The following is a 15,213-nucleotide window of genomic DNA, read 5'->3' on the forward strand; positions in this document are numbered from 1 at the left end:
GTGTTTCTCAGTCGTGCTGGCTGTTATTAGGCATATTCTTTTACTAAACACACACCTTCCTTTTAAACGTCCTCTAACCTATCAAGAAACGGCTCCTTCGCAAAACGTGTTAACTCTTTAGCTTTTGAAGTTCACATGTAGTAATGGGTGTTGTCTGTGGTTACCAATTAACATATCACAAAGAATCATTACAGAAGGCTTGTTACCATTATTGACAGAAACAACTCTGTCCCTATCTTTAGTAACTCTGTTGCGTCCATGAAGCAAATAACTTACAGTACATATATGGGGGAGGGTCATGAAGCTAAAAACAGAATTTATGCTTACCTGATCAATTACTTTCTCCAACGGTGTGTCCGGTCCACGGCGTCATCCTTACTTGTGGGAATATCTCTTCCCCAACAGGAAATGGCAAAGAGTCCCAGCAAAAACTGTCCATATAGTCCCTCCTAGGCTCCGCCCACCCCAGTCATTCGACCGACGGACAGGAGGAAAAAACAGGAGAAACTATAGGGTGCCGTGGTGACTGTAGTTAGAGAAAATAATTCATCAAACCTGATTAAAAAACCACGGCGGGCCATGGACCGGACACACCGTTGGAGAAAGTAATTTATCAGGTAAGCATAAATTCTGTTTTCTCCAACATTGGTGTGTCCGGTCCACGGCGTCATCCTTACTTGTGGGAACCAATACCAAAGCTTTAGGACACGGATGAAGGGAGGGAGCAAATTAGGTTACCTAAACAGAAGGCACCACGGCTTGCAAAACCTTTCTCCCAAAAATAGCCTCCGAAGAAGCAAAAGTATAAAATTTGTAAAATTTGGCAAAAGTGTGCAGTGAAGACCAAGTCTCTGCCTTACATATCTGATCAACAGAAGCCTCGTTCTTGAAGGCCCATGTGGAAGCCACAGCCCTAGTAGAGTGAGCTGTGATTCTTTCAGGAGGCTGCCATCCGGCAGTCTCGTAAGCCAATCGGATGATGCTTTTAAGCCAAAAGGAAATAGAGGTAGAAGTCGCTTTTTGACCTCTCCTTTTACCAGAATAGACGACAAACAGAGAAGATTTTTGTCTGAACTCTTTTGTAGCTTCTAAATAGAATTTTAGAGCACGGACTACGTCTAAATTGTGTAACAAACGTTCCTTCTTTGAAACTGGATTCGGACACAAAGAAGGTACAACTATCTCCTGGTTAATATTTTTGTTGGAAACAACCTTTGGAAGAAAACCAGGTTTAGTACGCAAAACAACCTTATCTGAATGGAACACCAGATAGGGCGGAGAACACTGCAAAGCAGATAACTCAGAAACTCTTCTAGCAGAAGAAATAGCAACCAAAAACAAAACTTTCCAAGATAACAACTCAATATCTATGGAATGTAAAGCTTCAAACGGAACCCCTTGTAGAACTGAAAGAACTAGATTTAAACTCCAGGGAGGAGTCAAAGGTCTGTAAACAGGCTTGATCCTAACCAGAGCCTGAATAAATGCTTGAACATCTGGCACAGCTGCCAGTCGTTTGTGTAATAAGACAGATAACGCAGAAATCTGTCCCTTTAGAGAACTCGCTGATAATCCTTTATCCAAACCTTCTTGTAGAAAGGAAAGGATCTTAGGAATTTTGATCTTATTCCATAGGAATCCCTTGGATTCACACCAGCAGATATATCATTTCCATATTTTATGGTAAATTTTTCTAGTTACCGGTTTTCTGGCTTGAACCAGAGTATCTATCACAGAATCTGAAAACCCACGCTTTGATAGAATCAAACGTTCAATTTCCAAGCCGTCAGCTGGAGGGAGACCAGATTTGGATGTTCGAATGGACCCTGTACAAGAAGGTCCTGTCTCAAAGGTAGCTTCCATGGTGGAGCCGATGACATATTCACCAGGTCTGCATACCAAGTCCTGCGTGGCCACGCAGGAGCTATCAAGATCACCGGGGCCCTCTCCTGCTTGATCCTGGCTACCATCCTGGGAATGAGAGGAAACGGTGGAAACACATAAGCTAGGTTGAAGGTCCAAGGCGCTACTAGTGCATCCACTAGAGTCGCCTTGGGATCCCTGGATCTGGACCCGTAGCAAGGAACCTTGAAGTTCTGACGAGACGCCATCAGATCCATGTCTGGAATGCCCCATAATTGAGTTAATTGGGCAAAGATCTCCGGGTGAAGTTCCCACTCCCCCGGATGGAATGTCTGACGACTCAGATAATCCGCCTCCCAGTTTTCCACTCCTGGGATGTGGATCGCAGATAGGTGGCAGGAGTGATCCTCCGCCCATTCTATTATTTTGGTCACTTCTCTCATCGCCAGGGAACTCCTTGTTCCCCCTTGATGATTGATATAAGCAACAGTCGTCATGTTGTCTGATTGGAATCTTATAAATCTGGCCTTTGCTAGTTGAGGCCAAGCCCTGAGAGCATTGAATATCGCTCTCAGTTCCAGAATGTTTATCGGGAGAAGAGACTCTTCCCGAGACCATAGTCCCTGAGCTTTCAGGGATTCCCAGACCGCGCCCCAGCCTGCTAGACTGGCGTCGGTTGTGACGATGACCCACTCTGGTCTGCGGAAGCTCATTCCCTGGGACAGGTGGTCCAGGGTTAGCCACCAACGGAGTGAGTCTCTGGTCTTCTGATCTACTTGAATCACTGGAGACAAGTCTGTATAGTCCCCATTCCACTGTTTCAGCATGCACAGTTGTAATGGTCTTAGATGAATTTGCGCAAAAGGAACTATGTCCATCGCTGCAACCATCAACCCTACTATTTCCATGCACTGAGCTACGGAAGGACGTGGAATAGAATGAAGAACTTGACAAGCGTTTAGAAGTTTTGACTTTCTGACTTCTGTCAGGAAAATCCTAATTTCTAAAGAATCTATTATTGTTCCCAAGAAAGGAACTCTTGTCGACGGAGACAGGGAACTTTTTTTCTATGTTCACCTTCCATCCGTGAGATCTGAGAAAGGCCAGAACGATGTCTGTGTGAGCCTTTGCCTTTGAGAGAGACGACGCTTGTATCAGAATGTCGTCCAAGGTACTACTGCAATGCCCCTTGGTCTTAGAACCGCTAGAAGGGACCCGAGTACCTTTGTGAAAATCCTTGGAGCAGTGGCTAACCCGAATGGGAGGGCCACAAACTGGTAATGTTTGTCCAGAAAGGCGAACCTTAGGAACGGATGATGATCCTTGTGGATAGGAATATGTAGATACGCATCCTTTAGATCCACGGTAGTCATAAATTGACCTTCCTGGATTGTAGGTAGAATCGTTCGAATGGTCTCCATTTTGAACGATGGAACCCTGAGAAATTTGTTTAGGATCTTTAAATCCAGAATTGGTCTGAAAGTTCCCTCTTTTTTGGGAACTACAAACAGATTTGAGTAAAATCCCATTCCCTGTTCCGCCGTTGGAACTGGGTGTATCACTCCCATTTTTAACAGGTCTTCTACACAATGTAAGAATGCCTGTCTCTTTATTTGGTTTGAGGATAAGTGAGACATGTGGAACCTTCCCCTTGGGGGTAGTTCCTTGAATTCCAGAAGATAACCCTGAGAGACTATTTCTAGTGCCCAGGGATCCTGAACATCTCTTGCCCAAGCCTGAGCAAAGAGAGAGAGTCTGCCCCCTACTAGATCCGGTCCCGGATCAGGGGCTACTCCTTCATGCTGTTTTGTTAGCAGCAGCAGGCTTCTTGGCCTGCTTACCCTTGTTCCAGCCTTGCATCGGTTTCCAGGCTGGTTTGGTTTGTGAAGCATTACCCTCTTGTTTAGAGGATGCGGAATTAGAGGCCGGTCCATCCCTGAAATTGCGAAAGGAACGGAAATTAGACTTATTCTTGGCTTTGAAACGCCTATCTTGTGGGAGGGCGTGGCCCTTTCCCCCAGTGATGTCTGAGATAATCTCTTTCAATTCTGGCCCAAAGAGAGTTTTACCCTTGAAGGGGATATTAAGCAATTTTGTCTTGGAAGATACATCCGCTGACCAAGACTTTAGCCAAAGCGCTCTGCGCGCCACAATTGCAAACCCTGAATTTTTCGCCGCTAATCTAGCTAATTACAAAGCGGCATCTAAAATAAAAGAATTAGCCAACTTGAGTGCGTGAACTCTGTCCATAACCTCCTCATACGGAGTCTCTCTACTGAGCGACTTTTCTAGTTCCTCGAACCAGAACCACGCTGCTGTAGTGACAGGAACAATGCACGAAATGGGTTGCAGGAGGTAACCTTGCTGTACAAAAATCTTTTTAAGCAAACCCTCCAATTTTTTATCCATAGGATCTTTGAAAGCACAATTATCCTCGATAGGAATAGTAGTGCGCTTGTTTAGACCTTAGGAACTGTCTGCCATAAGTCCTTTCTGGGGTCGACCATAGGAAATAATTTCTTAAATATAGGAGGGGGGACAAAAGGTATGCCGGGCTTCTCCCACTCCTTATTCACTATGTCCGCCACCCGCTTGGGTATAGGAAAAGCGTTGGGGTGCACCGGAACCTCTAGGAACTTGTCCATCTTGCATAATTTTTCTGGAATGACCAGGTTGTCACAATCATCCAGAGTAGATAACACCTCCTTAAGCAGTGCGCGGAGATGCTCTAATTTAAATTTAAATGTCACAACATCATTCAGCCTGTTGAGAAATTTTTCCTGAATCTGAAATTTCCCCATCTGACAAAACCTCCCTCATGGCCCCTTCAGATTGGTGTGAGGGTATGACAGAGCAATTATCATCAGCGCCCTCCTGCTCTTCAGTGTTTAAAACAGAGCAATCGCGCTTTCTCTGATATGCAGGCATTTTGGATAAAATATTTGCTATGGAGTTATCCATTACTGCCGTCAATTGTTGCATAGTAATAAGCATTGGCGCGCTAGAAGTACTAGGGGCCTCCTGCGTGGGCAAAACTGGCATAGACACAGAAGGAGATGATATAGAACTATGTCTACTCCCTTCATCTGATGAAACATCTTGGGCAATTTTACTATCTGTGGCAGTACTGTCCTTACTTTGTTTGGACGCTATGGCACAATTATCACACAATTTTGAAGGGGGAGACACATTGACTTTCATACATATAGAACATAGCTTATCTGAAGGTACAGACATGTTAAACAGGCTTAAACTTGTCAATAAAGCACAAAAACCGTTTTAAAAAAAAAAAACGTTACTGTCTCTTTAAATTTTAAACAGTGCACACTTTATTACTGAATATGTGAAAAAGTATGAAGGAATTGTTCAAAATTTACCAAATTTTCACCACAGTGTCTTAAAAGCATTAAAAGTATTGCACACCAAATTTCAGAGCTTTAACCCTTAAAATAAAGAAACCGGAGCCGGTTACAGTTTTAACCCCTCTACAGTCCCAGCTACAGCCTTTGCTGCGACTTTACCAAACCCAGGGGGGAATACGATACCAAATGAAGCCTTCTAGGAACCTTTCCAACTACTTTCAGATCCACACACATGCATCTGCATGTCTTGCTCTCAAAAGTAACTGTGCAGTAATGGCGCGAAAATGAGGCTCAGCCTACAACTGGGAAGGCCCTTCCTGACTGGAAAGGTGTCTAACTCAGTGCCTGACGTTAAAAAACGTTCCCCAAGCTTATAAGTGTGAATTTCAAACATAAACATGTATAAAATGCTCAAATAAAGCAATCGATTTTGCCCATAAAAGTGTCTACCAGTTTTATAGCCCATATTAAGCCCTTTATTCTGTTTGAGACTAAGAAAATGGCTTACCGGTCCCCATGAGGGGAAATGACAGCCTTCCAGCATTACACAGTCTTGTTAGAAATTTGGCTAGTCATACCTTAAGCAGAAAAGTCTGCTAACTGTTTCCCCCAACTGAAGTTACTTCATCTCAACAGTCCTATGTGGAAACAGCAAACGATTTTAGTTACTGCTGCTAAAATCATCTTCCTCTCACAAACAGAACTCTTCATCTTTTTCTGTTTCAGAGTAAATAGTACATACCAGCACTATTTTAAAATAACAAACTCTTGATAGTAGAATAAAAAACTACAACTAAACACCACATACTCTTAACCATCTCCGTGGAGATGTTGCCTGTGCAACGGCAAAGAGAATGACTGGGGTGGGCGGAGCCTAGGAGGGACTATATGGACAGCTTTTGCTGGGACTCTTTGCCATTTCCTGTTGGGGAAGAGATATTCCCACAAGTAAGGATGACGCCGTGGACCGGACACACCAATGTTGGAGAAATAGTAGTTACTATGTTCACAATATGACTCTAGGTTTACAATATGTCTCCATTATCAAATAGGTAGTTAAAAGCCTCTACTTCCTTGTATTCGCATCATACTCGCTCATGTGTTTGATAGGTCATACCATATACATATGCACTCACCTCTGACCTGGGTCCCTAGGGCACAACACTCAGGCACACTCACCTGTATCCCTCAGACTAAACATACATGCACACTCACCTGTAATCCACATAAGTGAAATATAACATACATTGGCGTTAAAAAGTTTGGGGTCACTTAGACATTTCCTTATTTTCCATGAAAACATACATGAAAGTCACTGACAAGGTTAGAAATAATGAATATTAAGTGAAATAATAATTGTGCCCTTCAAACTTTGCTTTTCGTCAAAGAATCCTCCACATGCAACAATTACAACCTTGCAGACCTTTGGCATTCTAATTATCAATTTGCTAAACTTATCTGTAGAGATTTCACCCAATACTCTCTGAAGCACCTCCGCAAGTTGGAATGGCTTGGTGGACACTTCTTATGTACCATACGGTCAAGCTGCTCCAACAACGGCTCAATAGGGCTGAGATCTGGGGACATCTGGCCACTCCATTAAAGGTCAAATACTTATTCCCTAAATAATTATTGTATAGTTTGCAGCTGTGCTTTGGGTTGGGTCACTGTCCTGTTATAGGAAAAAATTGGCTCCAATCAAGCACTGTCCACATGGTATGGCAAAATGGAGAGATAGCCTTCCTTCTTCAAGGAACCTTTTACCCTGTATAAATCTACCAATTTACCACCACCAAAGCATCCCCCAGACCATCACATTGCCTCCACCATGCTTGACAGATGGTTTCAGGTACTCCTCCTGCATCATTTCTTTTGTTCTGTGTCTCACAAATGTTCTTCTTTGTGATCTGAACACCTCAAACTTAGTTTTGTCTTTCCATAACTCTTTTTTCCAATCTTCCTTTGTCCAGTGTCTGTTCTTTTGCCTTTCTTAAAGGGACATTAAACACTAAAGAAACGCTAGATAGAATGATGCATTCAAAGAAAAGATTAGTCTGAGAATAACATGTAGATGTATTACGGTTTTATTAGCTGTTTAAATACTGACAAAATAAATGTAAAGTTTTAGTGTCTATAAAACAATGGGAGCTGCCATGTTGTAACTTAGGTTACCTTCTCTGCTGTGGCCGAGTAGGGACAATGATAAACAGGTCACTAGAGTGTGCAGCCAATGGCTGTGTGAAATATAAGTGTTCTGTACTTCCATTTATAACAGGAACCTGAAAAGCTCACAATTTCAGAATGGAATTACAGGAAAAAAAGGGACAAAATAAATAATGAAAGTAAATTGCAGAATTTTTTTCTTTTTATATTTACGGTTTATCATTTTATATTACTATCTCACAGTGTTTAATGTCTCTTTAATCTTTTCTTTTTATTGGCCAGTCTTAGATATAGCTTTTTCTTTGCAACTCAACCTAGAAGGCCAGACACCTGGAGTCACCTCTTCACTGTTGACGTTGAGAATAGTGTTTTGCAGGTACTATTTAATGAAACTAGGCACTTTAAATGTATTTGTCCTCAGTTTTGCACCGGGACCTATTAGTTTTCTTTCTATTCTGGTTAAAGCGCATTCTGTGAAGCGAGTAGTACACAGGGTTTTGCGAGATCTTAAGTTTCTTTGCAATGGAATAGCTTTAATTTCTCAGAACAATAATATACTGAGGAGTTTCAGAAGAAAGTTTCCGGCCATCTTGAATCTGTAATCGAACCCACAATTGCTGATGTTCCAGATACTCAACTAGTATTATTAAGGCCAGTTTTATTGCTTATTTGATTAGCACAACAGTTTTCAGCTTTGCTAACATTATTGCAAAATAGTTTTCTAATGATCAATTAGCCTTTTTAAAAGATAAACTTGGATTAGCAAACACAACCTGCCATTGGAACACAAGAAAATGGTTGCCTCTGTACACCTATGTAGATAGTGCATTAAAAACCAGCTGTTTCCAGCTACAATATTTATTTACAACATTAGCAATGTCTACATCTTATTTCTGATCAATTTGATGTCATTTTAATGGACAAAAACATTTGCTTTTCTTTCGAAAACAAGGAAATGTCTAAGTGTACTCAAACTTTTGAATGCCAATGTATGTGCACTCTAACCTGCGTTCCTCAGATACATCACATGTGCACACTCACCTGTAATCCGCATCCCTCAAGCACATGACACATACACACTCACCTGGGCTGATACTGTAACTAGCTTCCTTGTCCAGGACTCCCAGCTGAGGCCTCACACACATATCTTTTGTTGTTATCTCCACTTTCACTATATCAGTGTTATCTTTGCCTGTAAAAATAAAGCAGATTACGTTTTTATTATTATTATTATCGGTTAATTGTAGAGCAGCGCTAATATCCTATGATCTAGTTTTTATAACTTTACAATACATTATTTTATATATTTCCCAGACAAACAATTTCCCCATATACACACACTCTGATACCTTACATCTATTATTTTACTATTTAGCTTAAAGGGACAGTCAAGCAAAAAAAAAAAAACATTTCATGATTTAAATAGGGCATGTAATTTTAAACAACTTTCCAATTTACTTTTATCACCAATTTTGCTTTGTTCTCTTGGTATTCTTAGTTGAAAGCTAAACCTAGGAGGTTCATATGCTAATTTCTTAGACCTTGAAGGCCGCCTCTAATCTGAAAGCATTTTGACAATTTTTCACCACTAGAGGGTGTTAGTTCATGTGTTTCATATAGACAATATTGAGCTCACACACGTGAAGCTCCTAGGAGTGAGTACTGATTGGCTAAAATGCAAGTCTGTCAAAAGAACTGAAATAAGGGGGCAGTTTGCAGAGGCATAGATACAAGGTAATTACAGAGGTAAAACATGTATTATTATAACTGTGTTGGTTATGCAAAACTGGGAACTGGGTAATAAAGGGATTATCTACCTTTTTAAACAACAAAAATTCTTAAGTAAATTTTTCATAGGCGTAATCCACTATACTCAAGTATAAAACTACAACATGAACTAAGCAAGGGTTAAACTCACGTTGTTATCCGCACTTATAAACCAGACAGTAAACTACAAGGGAGAGCAGTAAGTAACTGTGTGCACAGCCCCGGCAGACTCTCACGTATTACTACTCACCGGCAGGGAGGGAGAGCAGTAAGTAACTGTGTTCACAGCCCTGGCAGACTCTCACGTATTACTACTCACCGGCAGGGAGGGAGAGCAGTAAGTAACTGTGTGCACAACCCCGGCAGACTCTCACGTATTACTACTCACCGGCAGGGAGGGAGAGCAGTAAGTAACTGTGTGCACAGCCCCGGCAGACTCTCACGTATTACTACTCACCGGCAGGGAGGGAACAATGTATTTCAGTCTGATGACTATTCATGTCATCTGTCTCATCCTCTTCCTTCACATTTAATAGCCCAGTGCCCGGGTTTTTCTCTAGACGCCCTGTAATTCCAGAAGGAAGTTACCTGATAGTACACATTTATTTTTTACAGAATCTCTTAACATATTTTGTCTCTTAATTTAAGAGGGAGCTAATTAATAACCATAAAAACAGATAGCTGTATAGCAATTATATGCACACTAACTTTAATTACTATGTATTATGAGCGTAGGGGACACTGGAATAATTTAAACAAACATATATTTTGGGGACAATGGAAGGTGTCTTTGATGGGATTGAATATCCCCTTCTTAAAGGGACAGTCTACACCCAAATTTGTATTGTTTAAAAAGATAGATAATCCCCAGTTTTGCATAACCAATGCTGCTATATTAATTCACTTTTTATCTCTTTGATTACCTTGTATCTAAGCCTCTGCAGACTGCCCCCTTATCTCAGTTCTTTTGACAGACATGAATTTTAGCCAATCAGTGCCATCTCTTAAATAACTCCATGGGAGTGAGCACAATATTACACATACGAAACACATGAACTAGCAGTGTCTAAATGTGAAAAACTTTCAAAATGCACTGAGATAAGAGGCAGCCTTCAAGGGCTTAGAAATTAGCATACAAGCCTACCTAGATTTAGCTTTCAATAAAGAATACCAAGAGAACAAAGCAAATATGATGATACACGTAAATAGTTGTTTAAAATTACATGCCCTATCTGAATCATGAAAAAAAACAGAATTTATGTTTACCTGATAAATTTCTTTCTCCAACGGTGTGTCCGGTCCACGGCGTCATCCTTACTTGTGGGATATTCTCTTCCCCAACAGGAAATGGCAAAGAGCCCAGCAAAGCTGGTCACATGATCCCTCCTAGGCTCCGCCTACCCCAGTCATTCGACCGACGTTAAGGAGGAATATTTGCATAGGAGAAACCATATGGTACCGTGGTGACTGTAGTTAAAGAAAATAAAATATCAGACCTGATTAAAAAAACCAGGGCGGGCCGTGGACCGGACACACCGTTGGAGAAAGAAATTTATCAGGTAAACATAAATTCTGTTTTCTCCAACATAGGTGTGTCCGGTCCACGGCGTCATCCTTACTTGTGGGAACCAATACCAAAGCTTTAGGACACGGATGAAGGGAGGGAGCAAATCAGGTCACCTAAATGGAAGGCACCACGGCTTGCAAAACCTTTCTCCCAAAAATAGCCTCAGAAGAAGCAAAAGTATCAAACTTGTAAAATTTGGTAAAAGTGTGCAGTGAAGACCAAGTCGCTGCCCTACATATCTGATCAACAGAAGCCTCGTTCTTGAAGGCCCATGTGGAAGCCACAGCCCTAGTGGAATGAGCTGTGATTCTTTCGGGAGGCTGCCGTCCGGCAGTCTCGTAAGCCAATCTGATGATGCTTTTAATCCAAAAAGAGAGAGAGGTAGAAGTTGCTTTTTGACCTCTCCTTTTACCTGAATAAACAACAAACAAGGAAGATGTTTGTCTAAAATCCTTTGTAGCATCTAAATAGAATTTTAGAGCGCGAACAACATCCAAATTGTGCAACAAACGTTCCTTCTTTGAAACTGGTTTTGGACACAGAGAAGGTACGATAATCTCCTGGTTAATGTTTTTGTTAGAAACAACTTTTGGAAGAAAACCAGGTTTAGTACGTAAAACCACCTTATCTGCATGGAACACCAGATAAGGAGGAGAACACTGCAGAGCAGATAATTCTGAGACTCTTCTAGCAGAAGAAATCGCAACTAAAAACAAAACTTTCCAAGATAATAACTTAATATCAACGGAATGTAAGGGTTCAAACGGAACCCCCTGAAGAACTGAAAGAACTAAATTGAGACTCCAAGGAGGAGTCAAAGGTTTGTAAACAGGCTTGATTCTAACCAGAGCCTGAACAAAGGCTTGAACATCTGGCACAGCTGCCAGCTTTTTGTGAAGTAATACCGACAAGGCAGAAATCTGTCCCTTCAGGGAACTAGCAGATAATCCTTTGTCCAATCCTTCTTGAAGGAAGGATAGAATCCTAGGAATCTTAACCTTGTCCCAAGGGAATCCTTTAGATTCACACCAACAGATATATTTTTTCCAAATTTTGTGGTAAATCTTTCTAGTCACAGGCTTTCTGGCCTGAACAAGAGTATCGATAACAGAATCTGAGAATCCTCGCTTCGATAAAATCAAGCGTTCAATCTCCAAGCAGTCAGCTGGAGTGAAACCAGATTCGGATGTTCGAACGGACCCTGAACAAGAAGGTCTCGTCTCAAAGGTAGCTTCCAAGGTGGAGCCGATGACATATTCACCAGATCTGCATACCAAGTCCTGCGTGGCCACGCAGGAGCTATCAAGATCACCGACGCCCTCTCCTGCTTGATCCTGGCTATCAGCCTGGGGATGAGAGGAAATGGCGGGAACACATAAGCTAGTTTGAAGGTCCAAGGTGCTACTAGTGCATCCACTAGAGCCGCCTTGGGATCCCTGGATCTGGCCCCGTAGCAAGGAACTTTGAAGTTCTGACGAGAGGCCATCAGATCCATGTCTGGAATGCCCCACAGGTGAGTGACTTGGGCAAAGATTTCCGGATGGAGTTCCCACTCCCCCGGATGCAATGTCTGCCGACTCAGAAAATCCGCTTCCCAATTTTCCACTCCTGGGATGTGGATAGCAGACAGGTGGCAGGAGTGAGACTCCGCCCAAAGAATAATTTTGGTTACTTCTTCCATCGCTAGGGAACTTCTTGTTCCCCCCTGATGGTTGATGTACGCAACAGTCGTCATGTTGTCTGATTGAAACCGTATGAACCTGGTCCTCGCAAGCTGGGGCCAGGCCTGGAGAGCATTGAATATCGCTCTCAGTTCCAGAATATTTATCGGTAGAAGAGATTCTTCCCGAGACCAAAGACCCTGAGCTTTCAGGGATCCCCAGACCGCGCCCCAGCCTATCAGACTGGCGTCGGTCGTGACAATGACCCACTCTGGTCTGTGGAACATCATCCCTTGAGACAGATTGTCCAGGGACAGCCACCAACGGAGTGAGTCTCTGGTCCTCTGATTTACTTGTATCTTCGGAGACAAGTCTGTATAGTCCCCATTCCACTGACTGAGCATGCACAGTTGTAATGGTCTTAGATGAATGCGCGCAAAAGGAACTATGTCCATCGCCGCCACCATCAAACCGATCACTTCCATGCACTGAGCTATGGAAGGAAGAGGAACGGAATGAAGTATCCGACAAGAGTCCAGAAGCTTTGTTTTTCTGGCCTCTGTTAGAAAGATCCTCATTTCTAAGGAGTCTATAATTGTTCCCAAGAAGGGAACCCTTGTTGACGGGGATAGAGAACTCTTTTCCACGTTCACTTTCCAGCCGTGAGATCTGAGAAAGGCCAGGACAATGTCCGTGTGAGCCTTTGCTTGAGGAAGGGACGACGCTTGAATCAGAATGTCGTCCAGGTAAGGTACTACTGCAATGCCCCTTGGTCTTAGCACCGCTAGAAGGGACCCTAGTACCTTTGTGAAAATCCTTGGAGCAGTGGCTAATCCGAAAGGAAGCGCCACGAACTGGTAATGTTTGTCCAGGAATGCAAACCTTAGGAACCGATGATGTTCCTTGTGGATAGGAATATGTAGATACGCATCCTTTAAATCCACCGTGGTCATGAATTGACCTTCCTGGATGGAAGGAAGGATAGTTCGAATGGTTTCCATCTTGAACGATGGGACCTTGAGAAATTTGTTTAAGATCTTGAGATCTAGGATTGGTCTGAACGTTCCCTCTTTTTTGGGAACTATGACCAGATTGGAGTAGAACCCCATCCCTTGTTCTCTTAATGGAACAGGATGAATCACTCCCATTTTTAACAGGTCTTTTTATGTGGTCTGAAGACAACTGAGACCTGTGGAACCTCCCCCTTGGGGGAAGTCCCTTGAATTCCAGAAGATAACCCTGGGAGACTATTTCTAGCGCCCAAGGATCCAGAACATCTCTTGCCCAAGCCTGAGCGAAGAGAGAGAGTCTGCCCCCCACCAGATCCGGTCCCGGATCGGGGGCCAATATTTCATGCTGTCTTGGTAGCAGTGGCAGGTTTCTTGGCCTGCTTTCCCTTGTTCCAGCCTTGCATTGGTCTCCAAGCTGGCTTGGCCTGAGAAGTATTACCCTCTTGCTTAGAGGACGTAGCACCTTGGGCTGGTCCGTTTTTACGAAAGGGACGAAAATTAGGTCTATTTTTTACCTTGAAAGGCCGATCCTGAGGAAGGGCGTGGCCCTTACCCCCAGTGATATCAGAGATAATCTCTTTCAAGTCAGGACCAAACAACGTTTTCCCCTTGAAAGGAATGTTTAGTAGCTTGTTCTTGGAAGACGCATCAGCCGACCAAGATTTCAACCAAAGCGCTCTGCGCGCCACAATAGCAAACCCAGAGTTCTTAGCCGCTAACTTAGCCAATTGCAAAGAGGCGTCTAGAGTGAAAGAATTAGCCAATTTGAGAGCATTGATTCTGTCCATAATCTCCTCATAAGGAGGAGAGTCACTATCGAGCACCTTAAGCAGTTCATCAAACCAGAAATATGCGGCAGTAGTGACAGGGACAATGCATGAAATGGGTTGTAGAAGGTAACCCTGCTGAACAAACATCTTTTTAAGCAAACCTTCTAATTTTTTATCCATAGGATCTTTGAAAGCACAACTATCCTCTATTGGAATAGTGGTGCGTTTGTTTAAAGTAGAAACCGCTCCCTCGACCTTGGGGACTGACTGCCATAAGTCCTTTCTGGGGTCGACCATAGGAAACAATTTTTTAAATATGGGGGGAGGGACGAAAGGAATACCGGGCCTTTCCCATTCTTTATTAACAATGTCCGCCACCCGCTTGGGTATAGGAAAAGCTTCTGGGAGCCCCGGCACCTCTAGGAACTTGTCCATTTTACATAGTTTCTCTGGGATGACTAAATTTTCACAATCATCCAGAGTGGATAATACCTCCTTAAGCAAAATGCGGAGATGTTCCAATTTAAATTTAAATGTAATCACATCAGATTCAGCCTGCTGAGAAATGTTCCCTAAATCAGTAATTTCTCCCTCAGACAAAACCTCCCTGGCCCCCTCAGATTGGGTTAGGGGCCCTTCAGAGATATTAATATCAGCGTCGTCATGCTCTTCAGTAACTAAAACAGAGCAGCCACGCTTACGCTGACAAGGGTTCATTTTGGCTAAAATGTTTTTGACAGAATTATCCATTACAGCCGTTAATTGTTGCATAGTAAGGAGTATTGGCGCGCTAGATGTACTAGGGGCCTCCTGAGTGGGCAAGACTCGTGTAGACGAAGGAGGGAATGATGCAGTACCATGCTTACTCCCCTCACTTGAGGAATCATCTTGGGCATCATTGTCATTATCACATAAATCACATTTATTTAAATGAATAGGAATTCTGGCTTCCCCACATTCAGAACACAGTCTATCTGGTAGTTCAGACATGTTAAACAGGCATAAACTTGATCAGAAAGTACAAAAAACGTTTTAAAATAAAACCGTTAC

General features: G+C 42.6%; 1 protein-coding gene across 3 annotated transcripts in view; it reads right to left on the bottom strand.

Moving 5' to 3' along the window:
* LOC128656994 (oocyte zinc finger protein XlCOF6.1-like) overlaps positions 1–15,213 on the bottom strand; it is a 54,530-nt gene that overhangs the window by 4,716 nt on the left and 34,601 nt on the right. For 2 of the 3 annotated variants that reach the window (XM_053711205.1, XM_053711206.1), the window contains exons 5-6: positions 9,613–9,720; positions 8,473–8,580 (exon numbers count right to left, since the gene is read on the bottom strand). In XM_053711205.1, coding sequence (XP_053567180.1) covers positions 8,473–8,580; positions 9,613–9,720 — 216 coding nt within the window. The remainder of the gene's footprint in view (positions 1–8,472; positions 8,581–9,612; positions 9,721–15,213) is intronic. The other variant, XM_053711207.1, reaches the window with a different exon arrangement.

Source organism: Bombina bombina, chromosome 4, assembly GCF_027579735.1.
Source record: "Bombina bombina isolate aBomBom1 chromosome 4, aBomBom1.pri, whole genome shotgun sequence".
Classification (NCBI taxonomy): Eukaryota; Metazoa; Chordata; class Amphibia; order Anura; family Bombinatoridae; genus Bombina; species Bombina bombina.